This window comes from Anoplophora glabripennis, unplaced genomic scaffold (assembly GCF_000390285.2).
Source record: "Anoplophora glabripennis isolate ALB-LARVAE unplaced genomic scaffold, Agla_2.0 scaffold1242, whole genome shotgun sequence".
Classification (NCBI taxonomy): domain Eukaryota; kingdom Metazoa; phylum Arthropoda; class Insecta; order Coleoptera; family Cerambycidae; genus Anoplophora; species Anoplophora glabripennis.
This window is the reverse complement of record NW_019417323.1, coordinates 1,783-24,831: the sequence shown is the minus strand read 5'-3', so window position 1 is coordinate 24,831 and position 23,049 is coordinate 1,783. Positions and strand designations below refer to the sequence as shown.

General features: G+C 31.7%; 1 protein-coding gene across 1 annotated transcript; it reads right to left on the bottom strand.

Annotated features, from left to right (window-relative positions):
• Positions 1–4,358: 4,358 nt before the first annotated feature.
• Positions 4,359–21,379, bottom strand: LOC108916158 (C-type lectin 37Db-like). The gene is made up of 4 exons (XM_018722366.2): positions 21,201–21,379; positions 11,262–11,365; positions 6,871–6,979; positions 4,359–6,477 (listed from the first exon to the last, which is right to left on the bottom strand). Exons 1-4 carry the CDS (start codon positions 21,298–21,300, stop codon positions 6,230–6,232), a joined length of 561 nt encoding a protein of 186 aa, XP_018577882.1. The 5' UTR covers positions 21,301–21,379; the 3' UTR covers positions 4,359–6,229.
• Between the last annotated feature and the right edge of the window lie 1,670 nt (positions 21,380–23,049).

Below are 23,049 nucleotides of genomic sequence, written 5' to 3'. Positions count from 1 at the left end.
ATTGTAATAATAAGGATTTTAACTGGTAACAGTCCAAGTATTGAGCCCTGTGGAACACCCGACAGAACATCTACGTTCTTTGATTTATATCCCCAGTGCTGAAGAAATTAGCAATGATTCCATTCACGTCTTCTTCCGGCTAGGTAAAAAAAGCACGTCCACACTTGCAAGCACGTAGTTTTGTCATTTAAACTGACACTGAGCATTTCCACTCTTTGTGCTCGCCGGAAGAACCGACTCCAGCCGGCTCACAGCGAACGGCCAAAGTCGGCTTGGACTACGATCACAATTCACACTAGTAGTTTGAGAGGTTCATGATTACAAGAGAAAAAAAGTAATTAAATAGCGAAAAGTATGTAATACGTACTTTTTTACAGCATGTGTTTAGTTGGTGTCAGTGACTTCTGATATTGGTCTAGTTTAAGTGAACACCCCACCTCGTCCGTTTCATATTCCTGGGAAGTAAACAACTACAGTGACAATAAAAGTAAGCAAAGACACCTTCACTTTATTTCGATTCTCGTGATATGCCCGTTTTCCCTGTTTTTAAATAATAAACTGGTACGTTAAGTTAGGTTAGGTTTTTCTGTATGTACAACAACGAAAAAGACCCAAATCGTAAAAATGATTCATAGTTGCCTCTGGCCTACGTCACAGTCTCTGTATTGTTTCATTGAAACAGCAAGAGCCAAGAAAGCTGTATCTTCATCAAAGTTTTCCATTGTAAATATATTTCATATAAAGATTAATAGATAATTATTTGAAATACCTCAATGAAAATACTCGAAAAGAAACCGGTACAAATTTCTAGGTTATCCGCATCTACTATTTTTGACATTTGCATTTGGACGGTAGACACACACAGCGATGGAGGAGATTCAGAGCACAAGTTGTAGAATTCGGGTGAGTAAACAAATTGTTTACTTGTTTATTACTTAAATAACTAAAATCTATTGGGGCGTTGGTAATAGGAGTTTGAGGTTTGCATTTCCTGAGTTTTTCTTTCGTAAAATTCATCATTCGCTAATAAAATGGTTCAAAAACCGTGGCAATGTTCGATCATAGTGTTAGATGAAAGCCGTTTTCCTCTAAGACGCAGACCATCGTCTGTTAACTTGCAGCACCCAAATCAATGCCGCCGTGATCTAGCTGATTCTGTACAAACAAATAAAACGGTGCATAATGTCAGTTTCCGTATTTAGAGAATTCTTTTATAGTAGGTAGGTACCTACTTACAGTATTTCGAGATGTTTAACAGATTTGGATCAATTTTTTCATCGTATTTAGTTACAAACAAAATAGAACAAAACCTGTTTACGATTCATGTAATACATGCTTCGCAAATTCCTCATGCTTGCGGAGAGCGCTTGAAATTTACACGCTAGACTAATAAATATTTCGCGAGTGCCCTTCTCCCTAAACAGCCTTTAAATAATAAAGTGGTTAACTAACGTATTAAAACTAACTTTGTGTAAATTGCAGTTTGCTCTTAATCTAATAAGCTACTAACATTTCGTGTGGTAGCGGAGATCAGGGAAACTGATACGGCATGGAAACTACAGATTTTAAATAAATGTTTCTATTCTTCTTTGAAGCCGTTATTACAAAAAAACTTGTTTTTTAAGCACCTCTCTGTATTTTTTTTTATTAAATAGAAGAAGGGCTGTGGTATGAGATTCTAGTTGAATATTCTAGTAAAAAGGGCGCTGTTAAGGCATAGTTTAGCACGTCATAATCGTTTTAGTTTATTAATTTCCATTTAAATAATGATTTAATGAAGAAATGAAACGTTAAGGGTCAATTTTTTTGTCACATTTTTCATTTTCTGTTAAAATCCTAACATGGGCTAAAACTCTAGTTTATAGCTACAACTTTCTCATTTGGATTTTTTTTAACTTCAAAAATAAGCTGCACGTAATCATTTCATTTATCACATGTCCCGGATTTCAGTCTGAATTATTTTTAGTGCGGCCCTGGACTAATCAACGTCTGCCACGGTAAACTCGAACTATCGGACGTTAAAAATTTGTATGGGGGGTAAAGATGTGAGAACATTTCGTGCACATTACTGAAATACTTCGCACAGACAGGAAAAACACCCCTAAAAATAGGGGCATGTAGGTATTTATATTCATCTCGTTTCTGTGCAGGTTGTAGGTCGCCTGGAACAATACCGATCCTTATTTTCGCCTGAATCTGAACAATTTATTATTTTTTTTAATGTTTGCGAGTTATGTTGTTAGTTGCAGGGCCAGGTAACATTTTTTTTAAATGAGCACTTAAGTTTGTATTTTTTCTTTCAGCAATTGATAAATGTACATTCAGGAAATAAAGATTCTGGTATTTTATACTGGGTTCTACCAGACTGTATGACAAACTTTAACAGATGGTAGTTGGGTTAATTTCAAACATTTTTTCTTATATGAACATAGATCCGATTCGTTTTTGTTCAGAAGTGACAATCGTTTTAAAAAATATATTTTTATATTTCAATCAAAGTAGCCTGACGGTTTGAACAATATTGAGCCCTGCGTCGTGAAAAAAAGTTATTATTTATTTCATGTTTAAAATTCGATTTTACATATGAAATTTCATTCAAGAGATTGTTACCAAATTCGGTTATTGGCGTGGAAAAGTTGTTGAATTTACGAAATTTATGAACTGACATTTTGAATTATGAAGGAAAATTAACTAGGTATTAGAAAAAATACCTGAAAACTTTGAAACTCTAAATGACCTTACTGATTTCTTCAACATTTGCTTTTAAGAAACATGTGATTTTTAATATTTTTACAAAAAATGCAAGTCAGATAAATTTATATTTTCAGAGGTATTTGTAGATCAGATTAAACATATTATTTTCTATCTAGATTAAGGCTTTTTTCGTGCAATATATCAAAAAAATTCAACAGGAAAACTTGTTCAGAATTCAAATTTATTTCCATGTTCCAAATCGGAAGGACTTAGTCTATTTTGTTTCTCTTATTTTTCCCCATGCTGTTATACTACTTTTTCAAATTTTGTGGAAGTCTGTTTTAATTTTCAATTCATTGATTTATCAAATCAAAAAATATCTGTTATCTTTAAATTTGATATACTCGTATAGTCGTTAATTTTGATTGTGGATAAGATTCCACAATAAAATTGTTGGTATTTTATATGAGAAAGGCTTTAGCTACACAGAAAACACAGGGCTTACTTAATTTTTCAGAAATAAAAATATACATCAAATTAAAAAATATGTTAATAAACGAAAAGAGGATATTTTGAAGTTTTTCAAAACTCTGCTTGGCAAAAATTTAGAAATTATTTTTTCCGCCGTATTTCTATTTTGGGATTTTTTTATCCTTTAATTTTTGTGACTAGAGTATTTCGCTTTGATCTCTGACTTTGTTGTAGAATTTTCATTTGATTTTTCAATTTATTTAAAAGTAAATGTAATACGGAGGTGTATATTTAATGATTTGTCCCTATTAATATACCGCTAAGCTTTTGAAATCTCTGTTATAACTTCCTTTTAGTAGATAAGAGCCGTGCCAGGAGAGATCCTTGTTTATTCTGGCTGAAAGGACTTGCTCGGGTTATTAAATTCCTGGAATTCGCAGTGTCCACATTTTGGCAGTTCATAAAGTATTGAGATACCACGGCATCACGAATACAAGTCGAATGTTTACGTTCTCTGATTCTACAAGTTTTGTCTGAAACATTTTTTTTTAAATTTTTTGTTTTTTTTTAATTAAAAAAAACCTGTTTTTTGAGAATTTTGGACGCCATTTTGCAAATGAAGCCCTAACATTCAGCAAGTAGTAAAGTAAGCTAAAGTAAAATTCAGTTCTAAGGAATTTTTTATAATTTTTACATGATTGTCTTTGTTAGACTAGGCGGTATCTGTTTTGGTTTGGGTGAATCGTATATCCACGGAAGAAAAATATGACATTTTTCGAATTTTTTAAACATATTGTGTCGCCAAAAGTTAAGCCCACATTTTTTTTATGCACATAGAAAAATTTTCATTTCTAGTGATATTTTAAAGCCAAAAAGCCAAAAATCTCCGTGGATATACGATTCACCCAAATATGGACTCTTTGAAACAGACAAACATACTGTCACTTCAGACACAATAACTTCGCTTCTATTCATCCAAATGTCATACAATTTTGACAGTACATCAATGAACGATCTACTTTTCGACGCATATAATGGCCAATAGATGGCCTCGCTAGAAATACCTATTTTTGAAATGCCGGAGGTTGTAAATTCGAAACTGGTATATCTGGTGATTCTGCTCACGAATGATCTTAGTTGTTTCCTAGACATTGCGGGTGTGTGCACTGCATTCGAAATAAAATCAGTTCGGATATAAATTAACAATATTTATTAAATAAAATGTAGGTATAAACGACTTTGTACAGTGGTTACTTTATACATAACACCTATCATAGATTTATACAAGTATGACTTAGGTTATGAACGCATTCTTATAACATAAACTTACGTTCTAAATAAATGCAGTTCTCTGGTCGAAAATTCGAAGAAAAATTACAATTACACGTTTTCCAATGAGGAATTTTTATGTGAATGTTCATGTACAAGTCCTGGAAAGGGCACATAAAAGTTTCAATTGATTGCATTCATTTATTATTCACACTTAAAACTGGGTTAGGACTGAGCTGCTTAATGAAATAATAGTGTGTTTCCCGGCAGTATTTTTGTCATTTATTTTAAATATTCAGTGTCAGCAAAGTTATATTTATTAGAGAAAGTTACGAGATAAAATATTGTAGTATAACAAAATCAGTGGTGCAATAAATTTTAAATAATCGTAAAACTAACCCAATTTTAAACTGTTAGTATAGTCACATGTAAACCAAGAGTCCAAGAACAAGGGTTTAGGGATATTTACATTGATTACACAGCCACATAATTTTCGTCATATACTTTTTAACATAATTTGATACCCCCCTGTATTTTGACCCGCTGACGAAGAGATGGAGCCACCAAAAATGCTCTATTACGTCAGGAGTTTTTCCTAACCTCAAAAAAATTGCTCAAAACCAGCGGAAATTTCGTTTTATTTTCTTAAAATAGCCAAGTTTAAGAAATTAAAGTGCACAAGCGTGTTAATAGGGTCAAAAGCAATAAAGATTCGGATTGAATTTTGATCATTTTACTCATTTGTGATTATATTTAAACTAAAACTGAATACTCCTTAAATAAATTCTTGACGTCAACTCGTATTTGGTGCACTTGCACCCAAATCAAAGTAAATGTCCTCACTGCTGAGCGAGTTTAATTGTACGTTAATTTCGAGTAATTTGAATGACGCCGTGAAGATGGCACCACTTATATATTGCTTCTGTAATCTCGGCCACAGTTGGTAGGGGCCCGTTAGCTGGAGCTATCAACGAAAATGGAGCTATGCCCCAGAAATGCGTGATTTCAGGAGAACAGGCTTTAGCCGGCGGTGGTGGGTCTCAGCTGGCGAGTCTCAGCCAGAACGGGAGGAGGCTCCCTAATCACTCAATATTTAGTTAATTAAACACCAAGTCTGAGTAAAAAATGACTCGATAATGGTTAAATTTAAATCATATTAGAGAAAAAGTCCACTCTAATTTGGAGCAATCCTGACGTGACGGAGCATTTCTAATAGCTCTTCAGTAGGTCAAAATTCTCTTAAAAAGTACATATAAAAAAAAATGTTTGTGTTCCTGTGTTATTTGTATTTAAACATAAATATTTCTTATTTTTATTTACGTCCTAACTAGGTCTTATCAGTAATTTACATTTTATTTAGACAACAAATACAACAATTGCGATGAAGTCGGATATGTTTAATATCGAGCGTTTTTCATTCAGTTTTGGTTCAACTATTATGGCAATGGGTAGATGGTCAACATCTACATTGTATTGTATAATAATTTTCCTCTGGATCTACCATCGAAGGTCGATTCCATTTCCCAGAGACACCTTGTATAGGCAGACGCGGATTTGCAAGGGAACACTAATCTGTCCTTATCCTTACACCTCCTTGGCAGCGAGCGTAACAAAAAAGTCTGGTTTTCCCGAGGATATCACTTTACATTTTCAAAGATATATCGCTTTCATTGCTCGACTGTGACGCTCACTCCACCAACGCACTTTCCTATTTATTTATATCCTGTCGTGCCTTACATTCATCCAGTCCACCGTTAGCTCTTCCTTTAAATTAATTATAAAATTCCCCCGACACTCACTGTTGCACTTCACAAACGAAGAAGGTCTCGAAGGAACACGGCGAGTCGTTCCACTTGAGCCCTTTCCCGTCCCTGTTCCACAACTCCAGGCAGTTCTCCTGTTCGCCGTTCTCGTACTCGAAGTTGTTGGGTTCGCCGGCGTTCCAGTTGGTGAAGGTGATGGGTCGACCTGTGGACATCCAGAAGAAGTTGCCTTCTTCGGCGAGGTCGGTGCCGGAGGTCCAGAAGTGTTCGTTTCCGAAACCTGGGGGAAATAAATCGTCTTAAATGAAATCGAACGCAGAAGCTGGACATGCTCGATTAATCCAAAGTATACAAACAAAATTAAGCCGTGAACAGTTTAAATTTAAGCAGAATACAATCCTCATTTGAACGCTTATGAAGAGCAACGGCGGCTAGCCTCCGCTGTTCTATTAAAATGCCGTATTGCCGCTCTGTGAAGCTGCTACTGCCAGTTTGACTTCACACCTGGCGTGATACGTCGGGATGGTCTATTGAATTTAACAGAAATATTTTACTGGTTTATTTATTCAAATATATCACGTAGGTATTTTATTACCATATATCAACCTCTTTGAACTCTTGCAATTAAATATTTTATCAGATTACTTTTGATGAACGGCTCACTGATACTTACCAAAATCTTTAATATATTTTTCTAATTTGTCATTTTCTTCCTGAGAGGTTATGCTTGCCAGGTGCATACCATGAAACCTGCAGTACTGTGTTGCCCTAAAGTAGTTCGCCTGTAGACAAGAAATTCGGTTAAAATTATTAATTAACAAAAGTTTAAACTAGTTCAAAATATATTTTTAAATTGAGATACTTATTTCAGTGTTTTTTAATGAATGTAAAACCTGCTGGTTTACAAAATATACAGGGTGCTCTACCTAAGAGGAATTCTTCTGTAACTCTGTAACTGTAAACTTTATAAAATTTGTCTGGAATATAAAGAAAATATTTGTAGCTTTACAGGGCGTTCTGTTTCGCGTGGGTGCTACATAACTTTGTTATTTTAAATGGAACACCCTGTATATTATTGCGTTTTTACAGAAAAATCCTGTATACTTAAAATTTTATATAGGACTATATTTTTCATTTGTTGGCAATAAGGACATATTTACATAAAATGGAAATTTATTTCGAAAGAATATACGAAATTAGTTTCTTCAGTATCAGAAGAAAGCGAATGTAATCTCTGTTAGAAATTCAGTTATATCTAGCACCCATAAATTTATCAAAAACATACAGAAATTGTTACCTAAAAAGAAAACAACGTGAAAAATTTACTAATTTGAAAATGCAATAAATTAGTGTACTTTATTGTATAAACGTAGGTAGACATAAATTAGAAAGCGGAAATTCGGACAAAAAATTATTGACCCAAAACGCAAAAGAATGCCTAATTAATAAACTAGGTATATGGTAAGTGTACGAATAATTATTCACACGAATACAGGCAGTACCTAATTAATCATTTTTAATGTCATACAGTTTTACCACGAGCATTTTTGGCAAGATAGCCAATTAGCAACTACTTAGTCGTGTTAGATACCCTGTCGAATATGAAGGAGCAATAACAATACAAGCAATCAATCAAATTGCACACATATCTATTAAACTGATGCTTTTTGGTGGTATTGCAAGAATAAGTTGCATATAACCATAAATAAGGGAGGTATTTCTAAAGTTTTTAGATTGAAACACTAGTCCGATCAAAATAGACGAAATAACGAAAATTCCGACAGAGCTAAATTTTGGTGGAGACCTTTGAAGAATATATTTCTGTTCACTGTTGAACCTTTCCAGGTTTTAAAAAGTATATAATTTTATCAATTGGAGTCCTTGCAGTGAGTAGTATTAATAAGTCAACATCTTCACCAACTACAATAGTTGTATTTGATGCATTAAATTGTTCTACTCGTATTGCTGTTTCAATTATAAGGACATCTGCGTCATTTTGACTAAGGGACTGAGTTTCTTTTGAGTGTATATTCTCAGAATATTATAGTTTATACATACAAGAGACACAAATAGGCTTTTTTCCTTGCATTAAGTGCCTGACTATGTATATACGTGGCATATATGTGCATATCATGTAGAACGTGACTCCTTCAACTTTTCGAATCGCGATATCTCAGGAATGGTAGTTCTTAGGAAAAAAAGTATAAGAATAATTTTTGTAGATAATTTTCAGATCTATAATTTTTGTCTGAACTACTTTTTTGATAAAACTTACCGTTTTCGAAAAAAATCCAAAAAACCTCAAATTTTGACTTTTGATCCCGAATAACTTTTTTAGCACACATGGGATCGGTGGGGACTTTTGACACTTTATTTCTAATGGTGTACCCAAGATCTCCACCAAAATTTAGCTCTGTCAGAATTTTTGTTATTTGACCACTATTTTTATGACTAATTTGACCGGACTACACTCTCTAGACAAGGCAAATAATCTAGGGGGGTAAAGTAAGGTTACAATTGTCCTTTGTCGAAATCATTATTAACGTAAGCAAAAAATATATCAAATTTTGAATGGCAATGGACAAAGTTACTTGTTCAAGAGGTTTGAAAATGCACTTGATTTATTTTTATTTATGTTAAACGTCAAATTTAATGATGATTGAACTGAAAACATTTCTAAACCGTTCACCTTATAGCCACAATCGACTATGAGATTTGCATATTTTTTGCGTCTCTTTATCACCCCAGTTAGATTTATTTCAATTAAGTAATACGTTTAAATTTCTAACGTCATTTATAAACGTATCTCCTAAGGTGAGAAAGTATAGTTGATAATAATTAATTAGACTAGTTAGCAGTTCGTAATTTATTTACTTAATAATTTTTCAAGCGCGCGTATCGATAAAACCATGAATAGCTGCCTGGGTACTTATTAAAAAATTGTAACTGTTATCTTAATAAAGTTATGTTATGGTAATTAATTTGCCACTAATATATTCCTTCGGTTCTGAGTTTCTAATTTAAATATTTTAGACTGTAATAAATTGCACTCGATCCTCGTTATAAAATGATTGATTAAAATAAATTTCTACACTCTGTATAGACAAACATTAGGTATTATTTGAGAATTCTTGTTCGAAATACAGAATACATAAATACATAAAACAAACAGTACCTAATACAATAGTATGAATATAACAGCAGAGAAAACTGATATTCAGTAATTAATAAAACGGTATCAATTTTTTTTAATAGGTTTCGTTTTTATCACACTGTCCTTTGTCCAGCAACCTTGTAGACCTCAAGATAACATCAACTATCACGATAATGTGTGGTTAGACCTGGAAGTAGCCAAATATGCTTTTCACTTGTATTTCATTTCATTTTCAAGGTGGCTATATTATAAATTGTGTTCTATAGTAATCACTAATTTAATTGCTAGCAGTCTGTGTATACTTAACTTTAATCAAAGAATAAGGATCATTTTTTCATTAATAATAATCCTTAAGAAGGTTACGAATTTATCAAATACAGCTAATGGAGTTGAAAGGGAGATAACGCTAATATGATTAATGTTTTTTTTTCTCTTCATTGTGTATGATTTTTATTAGTTAATTATTCCAAAAGTAAATTGTTGTAAAGCCAAAGTTTTAAAGGTAGATGTGCCTTCATATCGTGCAATGAATTTGGCCTTGCAAATAATAAACTAACTCCAAAAAAGTAGAACAAAAACAACGAAAATTAATTAGCTTTATATTTAAAAATTTGTTTACTCCTAATGATTTTGAGTAATATTTTTAAAAGCATAAACTATGTTGCTATATCTGTAAATGGAGATTGTTAATTTTTTTACTAAAATTTAAAAAATGTCACTACTTACGTAATCAATGTTTCTTGTTTTGTAAAATCGTCTTCCTTTAGATAAAAAAAATGTGTTTTAAAATGCGATTTCTCAAGAAATACTGCTCTTTGTCCCATTCTTAATGGGAAACCCTGTATTTCTACAAATCAGGCAACTAATTCCGTACAGTTATTATCTTTCATTTTATTGATGGTCGTCTTGGCAATATTTTAATATAAACTGCCTATTTCCTTTTAGCGGATAAAAGTATAATTAAAATTAACCTTTGAAAAGTATTTTAATGAAATCCACGGGCATCAATCAAGGAGTCATCATCTCATTTAAGGAATTTCATGTTAAATTGAATAGTCATCATTAAGTTACGTGTTCCTTAAATACCTACAATTTTTTTAAAGGTTAAAGTTTAATTGGGTATATAAATAAGGTGTTAAAAAACAAATATGTAGTTTTTTTATGTAAACGAATTTCTAAAAATTGTTTTCTTAATTTTCTCATGTGTTTTTGTCACTGATTGTGGTAAAATTACTTTTTTTAAAGCTTGTCATTTGTAGGGTATACAAGATTTATTTTGGGAGGTAACTAAATACTTTCCAAATTAACAAATGCCCAATCCAATCCAATAGTTTAGAATATAATAATTGGTCTTTTAAAATTACAATATGCAGGAGAAAGTCTAGCTTTTTAGTTTTAATTTTGTTGCTTTAATTAATTTGATTGTCGAATTATATAAGTATGCTTGTGGGTAAGTTCAGTGGGACACCCTGTACACACAAACAAAGTGAAAGCGGTGGATTCTTTTTTAATAAAATATCTTGGAAAATTGCAGTCAATTATAAAATCTCTTTTTAAAGTTTATCTTTGACACTGTATCTCGAAAAAGAGGCGCCTTACTTTTTGCAACACCCCGTGCGTAAATAAATATATATCTTACAATTAATTACGTAAAATTTAAAACGGGAAATACGCCGCTGTACCGCTGATATCTTATTAAGTTTCCTCAATTAAATCTTGCTTAAATCGTTTTGGTTTCGTCATTCGCAATTCCTCTACTGGCAGCACAGAAGTTTTGAATACACGCGATATGTATCACTGTAAATGTTTCCTAATCCTTTGCAAAATATCCTTGCCCGGTAAAAAATCTGATTACATCTTCAGATAATTACAGTTACCTAAGACCCCGGTATCTATTAAAGAATAATTACCTTAAAAAATATCCCGAGGTAATATCTCTTCTCCCCCAGCTTCAGAAGTGGCATGGTCCACCTGTTGGCGGAGGGAAGGGAGTCGTCCACGCAGTTGGGGCAGTCTGCAAAAATGAAAAAAATTACGTACTCTCTCAGTAAATGTTTCCTTTGTAGGCGATTGATTATATCAAAAAAAAAAACAGGGTTAAAACGAAATATGACGTTCAAGCAATTTTATTACATGAATCGTTCAAAGGATCATTTTAGGAAAAATTATTTAGAGAATCGAATTTCCCAGTGAAATGACTTATTTAAAAAATTTAAAAGGAAAATTTTAAGCAAAAAATCGTTAATAAACAATCTGAAAAAAAGCAAAAAAATTCGATTTTTTAATTTTTTTTTACATTTTTACCTCTAGTTTTTTTTTTGAGTACATATGGGTATAGGCAATGCTTTATTTGCAATGTTTTGATTTTGTAGAGAATTGAATTTCCCATCGAAATGGCTTATTTAAAAAATTTAAAAGGAACATTTTATGCAAAAAATCGTTAATAAACAATTAAAAAAAAACAATTATTTTTTTTTACTTTTTTGACTCTATTTTTTTTGGTAGAAGTAGACAAAGAAAATTGCTGTATACAAAAACTAGACGAGATTCTCTTCAAAATGATGCGTTTTCAAAAGTTTTTGGACTAATATTGACTTGAGTTATAACCAGTCAAACTTAAATATTTTTTAGATTTTCGTCGTTTTTAAATAACATAACATTACTGCAAGACTAGACAAAAAAAAATAAATTTTTCGTTACATTTTCAATACCTACGTGATATAAGTCTTTTATTATGAAACAAGTGAAAATTCCTCGAGTGATTTTATCGATCATAAATCGATGGGCGAAAGTGTTACACAAATATGAAATCATAATTCGGGTTTTTTTTCTATACATCAGCGTTGGGGCAATTAAGCCACATTCTATGACACAACAAAAACGAGAAAGTCAAGGAGAAACGACAAATAAACGAGTAAGAAGTACAGCAATCCCTTGATGACACGGATTTTTTTCAGAAAACGTTTAATATTTCCAGATGTCGAATAAAATAGTATTTTTATTTTTTATTCTACACTGAAAGAAATGCGTTTTATTCTTTATTAGAATTCTATATGCCATTATAAGACCATTGTATACTATATGTGACAGTTAAACAGGTGAATATTGGATATAAAACGCGTATTGCTAGCACAGTTGTATAGTGACTATAAACCTTATTCTTTATTAAATTATTGTATAACTAGTATACAACGTTTTTTATACCCTTTACGAAATAATTTCAATAACTGTTATTAAAGTGTTCCATATCGTTATTAGAACATCTAGTACTGGTTATAAGTTTTATAATAATACATTTATTAAACTGTTGTATACTCTGTATTAGTTAAAAATATATGACATTAAGTTTTCAGAAATTTTATTGGATAACTGTAATTACAAGCTAAGGTTCTAATGTAAACATACATAAAACATACTTTTAAGCATTAAAAATGATGACAAATCGCTCCCAAAACTGTCCAGTTTATTTTCTTAGCAACGATGCACCCGTATTTTCTTGTATTACATGAAAATTTGCACTATAACACTTCCACCTTAAGAATGAAGCATCCCCTGAAAGGTTGAGCTTCTTTCGATCTAATTTTATTTCCTCTGGTTGATTGACTTTATACCCATGCTCTTCTTTGTCACCGTCAACCATCCACCGTCTGTTCCTCCATCTTATGTAAAACTTAACATCAGCGATTTCTAATAGGACCTACAAAATAAAAATTTTTAAGATTTAGACAAGATTTACATTTGAAAAAACAAAACAATTGCAAGCCATAAAACAGTTAGATACTTACATAATAATTTTCCATTTCACACAACGCGATATGATCATGTATCCCACAAAACATGTGCACATACTGCCCATTTTCATGAAACTAGACGTGTAATAGTCGTAAGTCGATGCACAGCGGACTGTCGGAAATTTTACGATCATAACCGATTTATGCACCGAGAGGTGACGATCACTTAACCATTATAAGACGCGTTTTACACGTTAAAAATGGAAACATATTCGGTATAAGAACGAATAATTCTGTTAATATAATTGTTATATACAAATTCGGATACTGGTCTTTATACAACAAATCTTCCCTACTATACAATTGGAACATAAAGTCTATAACACCTAATAATGTATAAGTAATTCATTATAACCTTTATTTCATAGATGCATAAGGTGTATTAAGCACCTTCCAGTTAAACTAATTCTATAATGAGTATGGAGATGATTGCTTTTTTTATTAAAAGTCATATATTGGTTATAAAAGTTTTAATATGTTCTATACACATTATTCTAGATAAACAGTTTAATAAGCCCATTTCTTTCAGTGTATAATGAATAAAAAACCTGCCAAATATTTTATTAACAAATTAGATACCTAAATTAAATACAAAATAAATATTTAATGTTAAGCAAACTAATTAAATATGGATAATTATGTAATAGTAGTCTTAATATAATAATTATTAATAATTTACTTCTTTCTCCTAAATTCGCTATTAATATATGATTATGTGAATAATTTATACTACTTTCTATATAATTTAAATTTAACTATCTGGTTGTTTGCAAATTATCAGGGATTAATGAATGTTTATGTCACCCAAGGCACCAAATCAATATTTTAATTATTAATTATGGTTAATTTAATTCTATAATTATATATTTAAAAAAATAAGATTTTGATTTATATAGAATGAATGACCCCCAATTGACAAGAGGAAAAACTTTTATTTTTTATAAAAAGTCACCCTTTTCGCTTGAACCAGTTATTGTATACCTTTTACGCAATAATAAGTTTTTGAAACAATGTCAAAATCACGTTACAAGATACGCATCTTCAGAAAAGACTTGTTGAGAAACTTATTACAACACGTTTTTAGTCACAGAAGTTCTAACAGAAAATTCAATCAGCCAATTATAAATCAAGGTTAAGGGCAGCACAAAATTAAGTATGCTAATCCTTTGTTGAAAAATATTTGACCCCAATTTCGGCGACAAACGCCTACTAGATATGTTTGCAGAGGAAGTAGATTTCACATCAGGTTTTCAGTTTGCTCAAGTTTTTGAGAAACCTATGATTCATATTAATATGTTGGCTTCTTTAGACAAATATTATCAAATCTGTTTAGTGACAGTGTCAAATCTATGTTGTCAAGCGAAAATTCGTTGAATAGAGACAACAAATTATAACCCGGAAATACTATTAATAGTATTAGTTGTACTACCTTCCATTCTAATGTATAATAGGGTTAATCCGGAAATTTTGCTCAATACCCCACTTGTCTCGATGTATGTAGGTATCTGTAATAGTCGGGTCACGAAGAAAACTAGGTTATGCAGATTAATTACCGACAATAAGTATTAAGAGAAGTGGCCAAATTGTTATGTGGTGCTTATCTATTGATATAGATATATCGCTAAAAATAAAAAATTAAAAAAACATTAAATTGTTTGAAGATCCATATTTATCTGTCTGAAATATTTGGCGATGCAATTTATATAATAAATACATACGTGTATGAGGTAAATAACGATTGTCGAGGAATTTGTCAAGATAGTACGATCAAATAAATCTGACACTGTAAATTGAAAAGGCCAAGTAAATGTGTGCCTAAAAGTTTACATAAATTATTAATAAGATGGCCATGACTTGGATACAAACTGCATTTGTGTCATTCTTACAATTGCTAAAGGAACCAGTTGTTGATAAAAATCGCAATAGTTATTTGATAAAGTCCCAAAATTACAAAAAAAAAAGGTGAAAAATATCGAAAATAAAGCGAAAAACGTTAAATTGAACACCAAATTCTGTGATACAATGTGTGCATCATCTTTTATGCAATTTACACCGTTGCAGCGGATGTAAAAGCGACCTCCATCACATGAATAAATCTTATTGTATTTGAAAATCGATTTCGAGAGAATATACTTTTTCCGTGAAATGAATGGGAGAAGTACCTAAATTCATCGTCAGACAAGATCCAGTTTATTAACCTACTTAAAGAATAGTAAGAATTACTACCTAACTAACTACCTAACCTAACCTAACCTAACCTACTTAAAGAATAGTAAGAATTAGATTAATATCACATTTCTTCAAACGTTTTGTAGTTGACATTTTACTTGGTTTAATTGTACGATATTATTAAGACAGAGAAATACAATTTTTATTTGCAATTCGATCTTTTAGTTGCTTTACTTTAGAGAAAATAGTTATGTTGACTTTTATTCCAAAAATGTTCGGGAGTCACGAAATAAACAATATCAGGAAGTCGCTATTCATTTCGTCATCATAAATTCGAAAGTGAGATATCTTAAAGAAATGGCAGAAGCCGTCGTGATGAAAGATTCAGATCTTTTACGATTAACGTTTTTATATTTCGGATCTATGGCATTGACAATGCAAAGCTGAGCGAGGTTGTAAAATTATATAGACATAATTTCACGGACAAAGCTCTATTGAATATTTTTTTATTCCGCTCGCGATCGCACAAGTCTCTTGCTTGGTTGATTGTATCTTGGAGTATGATTGGAATTTAATACTTCTAGGTTTCTTAGCAAATTGTTGAGAGGAGATAGGGAAAGCAGAGAAAAACCAATATTTTGCTCCCGATATTTAATAAAAATCGGGATTTATTCACAAATATATTATCGAGAAATAAATTACAAGATAATGTTTTTTTCTATAGCAAAAAGCTAAAGGAAATCTTTACAGCTACTTCTAGTTTGTTTCGGATATTTGTTAGTTATGCAATCGAGAAAAATTAATATTTTTTACAGAGAAATTGCATCAACCACGGGTAAAAAATGACATGTACATGTCTGCCACTGACTTGAAGCTTCGCATCGATCATTTTATTCGGTACGTATCTAGCGGCAACCTAATGCCTATCCTGTCGTCATCGTCATCTTAGGATGACAGCTTAACAACGCGATAAAAACTTAAGTTATTTGCTGCTTCGTGAATCTAAAAATAATTCTGCGAATAACGAAAGTTGTATGACATTTCCAATTGCAAAAAGTTTAGATTTATGAATCCCGACTAGTTCCAGTTGGGGTCATAAGCAATTCCAGTTTTGCCTTCGAATTTTGGCGGACACAAGTGAAAGTTTTTTACGGCGCATCGATTGAGAGTTACCGCGCTGTCCTAAAAATATAAACTTGTTATCTGATTGGACCGAACAGCTTTAAAAAAGAGATATTTAAGAAAATTTTATCGTGAACAAGGACGTAAACAATGTGTGGCGAAATTATGCATTACGTAAACGACTTGATCCGACTCGAATACAATGGTCCGGTGGTATAAGTGGCCTTTTTTAAATTGGTCCGCATATATTAGTAATTAAGATTATTGTAATGCGTTGTGATTGTAAACGTAAACAATGTTGCCTGATTTTACTTTCGTTTTATTATATTTGGAGTCCTGTGTTGGTTAGTTAAGTACAAAGTTCCAAGACTTTGTTATAAGGAGTAATGTTCTTATTTTTTTTTTTTAATTATATATTTCCAAACTTCTAATTTTTCATTGTAATCAAAATTTAACTTTGGATATTTAACTAATAGTTGGATATTTGTGTTCAAATTTCTGTCATGCGAAATCAAGAATACGAAAACCTCCACCAAAAAACGAAAGTGTGTGTCGTTTTTTAGCCACTTCAGTATGTCAACGAAATTGACAAATGTTTAATACTGTCACCGAATTTTCATTAAAATTTACGTAATTTTTCTGACAACTAAATTGAATTAAACTTTAAACAAACTCTACATTACAAAGAAACGCGATAATCAAAACGGATTAAAATATTTTCGCAATACGTCAATCATTAAAACTTATAACCTTGTATCTCACAAACATATTTTTTTATATTTTTTATAGCAAGTTGAAGTTAAATAATATTTAAGTATTCGCTAATTTAATTTGATAATGAATAATAATTAAAACATGCCTCTTTCACATTTAAACACGTAAAGACAACTAACAACGTTTTTATTAATATTTAGGTACCTCCAACATTATTTTAGCTGTAATTTCTCAAAGGACCTATTGGCATGACGTTAAAAACTTTTTAATGAAACAAGATGTGTACAAAAGAAAAAAGTTCGCTCTTTCCAACGATAATAAAACGAATTTGATTGATTCTGAAAATTCACAAAATTTAACGTATAAAATTCAAAAATGATATTGGATGGCACATATTCAAGCCTCTATAGGTCATGATCAAATGAAAGTGATAGTATTGGAATTATTAGGAAGTTTGTACTTCGTACGAACCGAACATACCTACTTACTTTCAGTTACGGTGTGTCGAAGTACGTGTTTTAATATGCCTTTAAGACTAATTTGCCAACCTACTGTGTGGTACGAATTGTGGTAGACATTCTATATGATTTGATTTGTGAACAACTGTGTGCTCTTTTAGAATATGTTTAACATAAAATAAAGTTACTTTTCTATAGCGCGCGCTTGGTATACGTTATTCTCTAATTGGAATGAAGTACCAATTGTTTACGTATTGTTACTGATATATAAATTTACTTCTATAGCAAACATCTGTAACTCCTAGTAATTGGTACGATGTCAAGTAAAAGCATTTAAGCGTAGAAATTACATGCCATTCATTTGATATAAAGCAGCAATAGTATAATAGATAGATACAATTGAATCACTGTAAAATACGTAAACTAAAAGAAAAATACCGAGGAAGAAAAAGTAGACTAGAAAATAATTCAAACTGACCCATCGTAGAAGTGAATTCTTGAGCAAATTGATATTCTGAATTTATTAACTATATGATACATTTTACTTTATTTATTTAAAAACTGGAAAACAACTGTTCTTGTTTACGAAATGTTTCACAATAATAGTTGTTTACATGTTTTCCATAGAACAAGTCTGACGCGTGCATTATGATGATTTATGATTACTCATGCCGAAGTAATTGCAGTCAAACTTCTTACACCCTGTATATTTTTTTAAACAAGCATCATTATAGAGAGAACGAGAGTTAAAAAAATCTAATTCTAGTCTTGGTAACTCAGGATATCCCAACGTTTACATAGAAATGAAATTGTGATAACATCTTTAGTGTTGTTCGAGACTTTCGCTTACAAATATGTGTCTCAATTATGTAAATAGTTGTGGCAATAACGATAGCCAAATAAGTGAAAATGTCGGAAGATTAAAATATACAAGAGAAATACAGAGTGTCCTCAGAAATGAATACCAAAATATTGAGTTCAACTCATCTGAAGCAAAAAATAATTTCGAATATACAGAAAAGATTTTTGAATTAGTTTTGAAAAAGACGGTTTTTGTTTTCTAATTCAAGCTCGTGGAAACCGTTTGGGTATTAGAGAACAGGAGATAATCGAATGATTAAGGTGGAAACCGCGGTAAAAAAAAAAAAAACACTTTTTGACGATAGTGAATATTCCAAGATTTTTTTCCCATATTTACCTAACCTAACATTTAGGTACCTATTGATGAAACAAATGGAGTTTTTCGAAAAAAAGCATTTTTTATCATATTTAAAACACGAAAAATAGAATATTTATCATTTCATTGATTTTTAGCAAGTGACAATTTCAATCATTCGGATCAACATGGAAGAAAAATCGCAACTATTTGAACTCTTGAGGACTTCTTTGGGATAATTGTAGGTTAAATAATACCGAAAATATCCTTACATTATTCATTATTTGTAAAATAACTTCAAGTTTAACAACAATCCTTAAATATCTACGTAATTTTTTACTTTTGAATCAAGTTTCTTGCATTGAAAAAAAATATTTTATCAAAAAACAATAAGAACGTCTTATGCAGAATACTTTGAAGATCTCAAAATCGTGCTTAGATTTTCTGTACTATCATTTCCGAGTAACTAATTAGCAATGCCAAAAAGGTATTTTTTTCATCATCGTACAAAACTTTTGAACAGCTGAAATTATAGAGGATGAATCAATTGACATGTGCGTGGTATTACCAACAAAAATTACTGAAGGCCCTGAACCTGTTGAACCTTTTTTTTCTCTGGGTTTCATAAGATATTGCAAAGATGGTCAACGATAAACATTTTTGACTTTCAGACCCTGAAACTAGAAACTTCAAGCTTCAATTCAAGTTATAGCCTATTGAAAAATAAAAAAAAATTTGAATGTTCTTTATCCTTTAATTTTTGTGACTAGTTTATTATTTTAATTGTGTTAACTTACTGAATTCTGAAGATGTGTCTTAGTTCTGAACTTGAACTGTTTACAAAAAAAATATTCAAAATTATTGTTGATTCTTTACTTATTACAAGTACAATAATTTTAAAATTCCTGTCAAGGTTGTACAAGAAAATATTACGCAGGAATATTCATTATACGCTATTTATTCAAGTAAATAAAGTAAGTAAGCTGTAAAAGTTCATTCAGACAAAGCGATGATTTTTCAGTTCGATTGACCGCGTCTGTATTTTTTACAACTTTGTAATTCCAGGAACATTATACGGGCAATTAAAGTTTAATGAATCACGTTAAAGTGAAACAAATTAGGTTAATTATAGTTTTTGCAACAAAATACCTACAAGACAACGTTGGTATTGTTCAACGGGTAAAATTTACAATTCAAATTTGTAGAGAAGAAAATAAGTGTTACCGAAGTTGTGTTATTCGAAAAACAAAACTGATGATAGTAACTGTTCATCTAAATCGGAAAAAGTGAAATTCTGCATATCGTAAATTTTGAAAAGATTCGTCGCTTGTACGCTGATTGAAATCTATGAGGCCAGATTAGAAGTGAACGATACATCAAGACAGGGACCTAGACATGTGAAATTCAATTCACAACACGGTAATAGATAAGATAAAATCTCAATAATTATCTGATTTTACACGTACCTATCCCATTCGCAAAGCGTGAGTAAATATATTTATAAATCAACAAGTTCCATATATACCGTCCCTTATCAGATTACGACTTTGTATAATTAAAAACGCGTTGCTTAATTGAAGACGATTTAGCAATACGATGTTGTTAAACAAAAGTAAGGCAAATGAAATAGAAACATAAGTAACAAATCAGGTGTAGATATTCTGTCGGGAAGCCTTGATGATGACTTTTAGGAAAGATACCTACTAGTTTTTACTTGAACGAAATAAACTTGAAAGTAAAAGTATCGAAGCACAAAAGTTTAATGTATGCAAAATATATCGATATTAATATTTTATCTGTTCTTGAACTTATCCCATACTTATTATCCCATACTATGCGCCAAAAAAGTATCTTGCTACTGTTATACGGCTTTTCTTCGTCATAGGTAAATTATTCCTCAACGTAAGTGACTTGTCTAATGCAATAAGTTATCTACTGACCTGAAAAAATGCTAGAAATGTACCTATTCGCCGTAAGAATTAATTTAAATATTAAAAGTTATGTCGAAAAATTATGACTTTTTTCTCGAAGCCGATAACAAACGCGTACTGTCTTTATCACTTAAAAATGTCGACAATTTTGAAAACAACGATAAAAATATGAAAAGTAGGCGTATAATTTTTTTTGAGCCAAAACTGCCGAGGGCCCACAGCTCAGCTGTCAGTAAATTGAACGCATTTATCGAAATAGCTTCAAATAACTGGTTTCCCGCGATGTAAGCATCTTTTATCTTATATTTTTGGTTAGAAAATGGTCTCTGGAATTATGTCGCTGGAATATTTCAACACCCTGTATACTTATCATAAATTTCCCAAATAGTGAGCTACAAATCAAGTATTAAGCGTTTAAATAACGATAAAAATACATACTCATGTTACTATAATCGCTTTGGGGGTAAGTTTGACGCTAACAACTAACTTTCGGGCGAGGTATATTCACCTATAGCGTTGGACGATGATGCACTGTTCCTGATGGAGGGTCCGGCGGCCGACAGGGTCCCTAAGAGGAAGGCGCCGTAGACGAAAAATCCCGGAATCATGTTTTCCCTCGCACTGAACCGACTCGAGTCACTTATTCTTAGACGCGACGCTGAGCCGTGCAAGAATGGCGCACTGGGACCTGCGGAACATACTGAAGGCACCACCGTCTCGTCGGAGCGTTCTTGGCCCGCCGAACGACCTTGCTTGCAGGCGGAGAAAGTGGTTTCTCGCCAGAAGTTGGCTCCAGTGACGATCGGCTTTTGGCGACTCGTACTGTCTTTCTGCATAGCGCGGGTACATCGGGAGGTCCCGGGATGATGCTGGTAACTGACAGTTTTTTGGAAATGCTGATTTTGAAGGAAGTGGCTCGATTGTTTCGTATCTAGGAATCAAATCGTAGGGTAGGGACTCTTTTACACGTTAACATCCCGTCGTATCACGCCAGGTGTGAAGTCAACTGGTAGTAGCAGCTTTTCAGATCAATCAAAATTTTTTTTCTAAAACAATTGTATATGTTTTGCTTTTAGTTTAAATATAGTGACTAGAATAACACTTCGCTAAGCAATCTATTTTACTAAAACATTTTTATTGTCCCTCTCTGACAGTTGTTTTAAAAAAGTAACATCGGGCAACGCCGATAGTGCATTGATATAACTTACCTCGGTAATTCCGGGAGGCCCGGTTTACGCCGCTCAATAGCGGTAATAAAAATAATAGTTTAGTGGCGAAATACAACTACACTAGTCATAGAAATTAAGGGATATTAAAAAAATTCTAAAATTTTCAAAGAGCTGTAACTTGGAGGGAAACGGTCGTAGAGAGAATAAAAATTAAGGAAATTGAAGCTTCAAGTGTTTAGTTTCCAGATCTGGAGTTTAAAATTTTTTAGTGTCAACAGTTTTTGAGTATTCATAAGAAAATCAACGAAAAAAAATTACAAATTTTCGCTTTTCTTTGAACAGTCCTATGGATTTAATTTTTTGTTTTAGGTAAATTCACCATAAAGCTCTCTTAGATAATTTAATTCTGTTCAATTTGAGTGGTTCCGGAGCCTTGTAAGAAGATTTTTCGCTGACTTATCATCGATTAAAAAAAAATCATTTTTGACTTTAGCAATCAATTACTCGGGAAATAATGGTCATACAGAAAATCCAAGCAGGGTTTTGAAAACTGCAAAGTATTCTCTACAAGCCGTAATTATTGGTTTTTGTTAAAAAAAATGGAATATTGGTTACAAAAAAGGTAAAAAATTGTACAATTAGGGATATTTGAATAACTTGGCATAACTTTGCAAATAATAAATAAACTAAGGATATTGACTTTTACTTTTTAACCTCAAAGTGTCCTAAAGAAACCCTGATAATTTCAAAACGCTACAATTTTTTTTTCTTAGTGCCCGGAATATTTGAATTTGTCGTTTTTGCTGAAAATCAGTGTAATAAGTAATTTTTCACTTTTTATTAATTTTTTTTAAAAAGGTTCATTTCCAATAATCCATATTTTCTTCAACAAAAACCGTTCATTATTCTAAAAAAAATGAAAATTTTTTTTTTTATTTTTTCAATTTTTTTTTAACATATCTACAAGTTTCACAAATGTACAAGGTTCCGGAACAGCTCAAATTTAAGAGAATTAAATTATCTGAGAGCTTTAGGTATGGTAAAATTCCCAAAAAAAAGTTTTTGAAGTCCATAGGCCTTTTTAAAGAAAAGCAAAAATTTGCAATTTTTTTTCGTTGATTTTCTTATGATTTCTCAAAAACAGCTGACTCTAAAAAACTAGAAAACTAGACACTTGAAGCTTCAATT

What these genes read in the sequence shown, in the direction of transcription:
- LOC108916158 (XM_018722366.2), bottom strand. Translation starts at nt 21,300, where the DNA reads ATGATTCCGGGATTTTTCGTCTACGGCGCCTTCCTCTTAGGGACCCTG. An exon ending in ACCTCGGGATATTTTTTAAG is followed by an intron (nt 6,980 to 11,261) that starts GTAATTATTCTT and finishes TCTTGTCTACAG; the next exon opens with GCGAACTACTTTAGGGCAAC. An exon ending in AAAATATATTAAAGATTTTG is followed by an intron (nt 6,478 to 6,870) that starts GTAAGTATCAGT and finishes TATTTCCCCCAG; the next exon opens with GTTTCGGAAACGAACACTTC.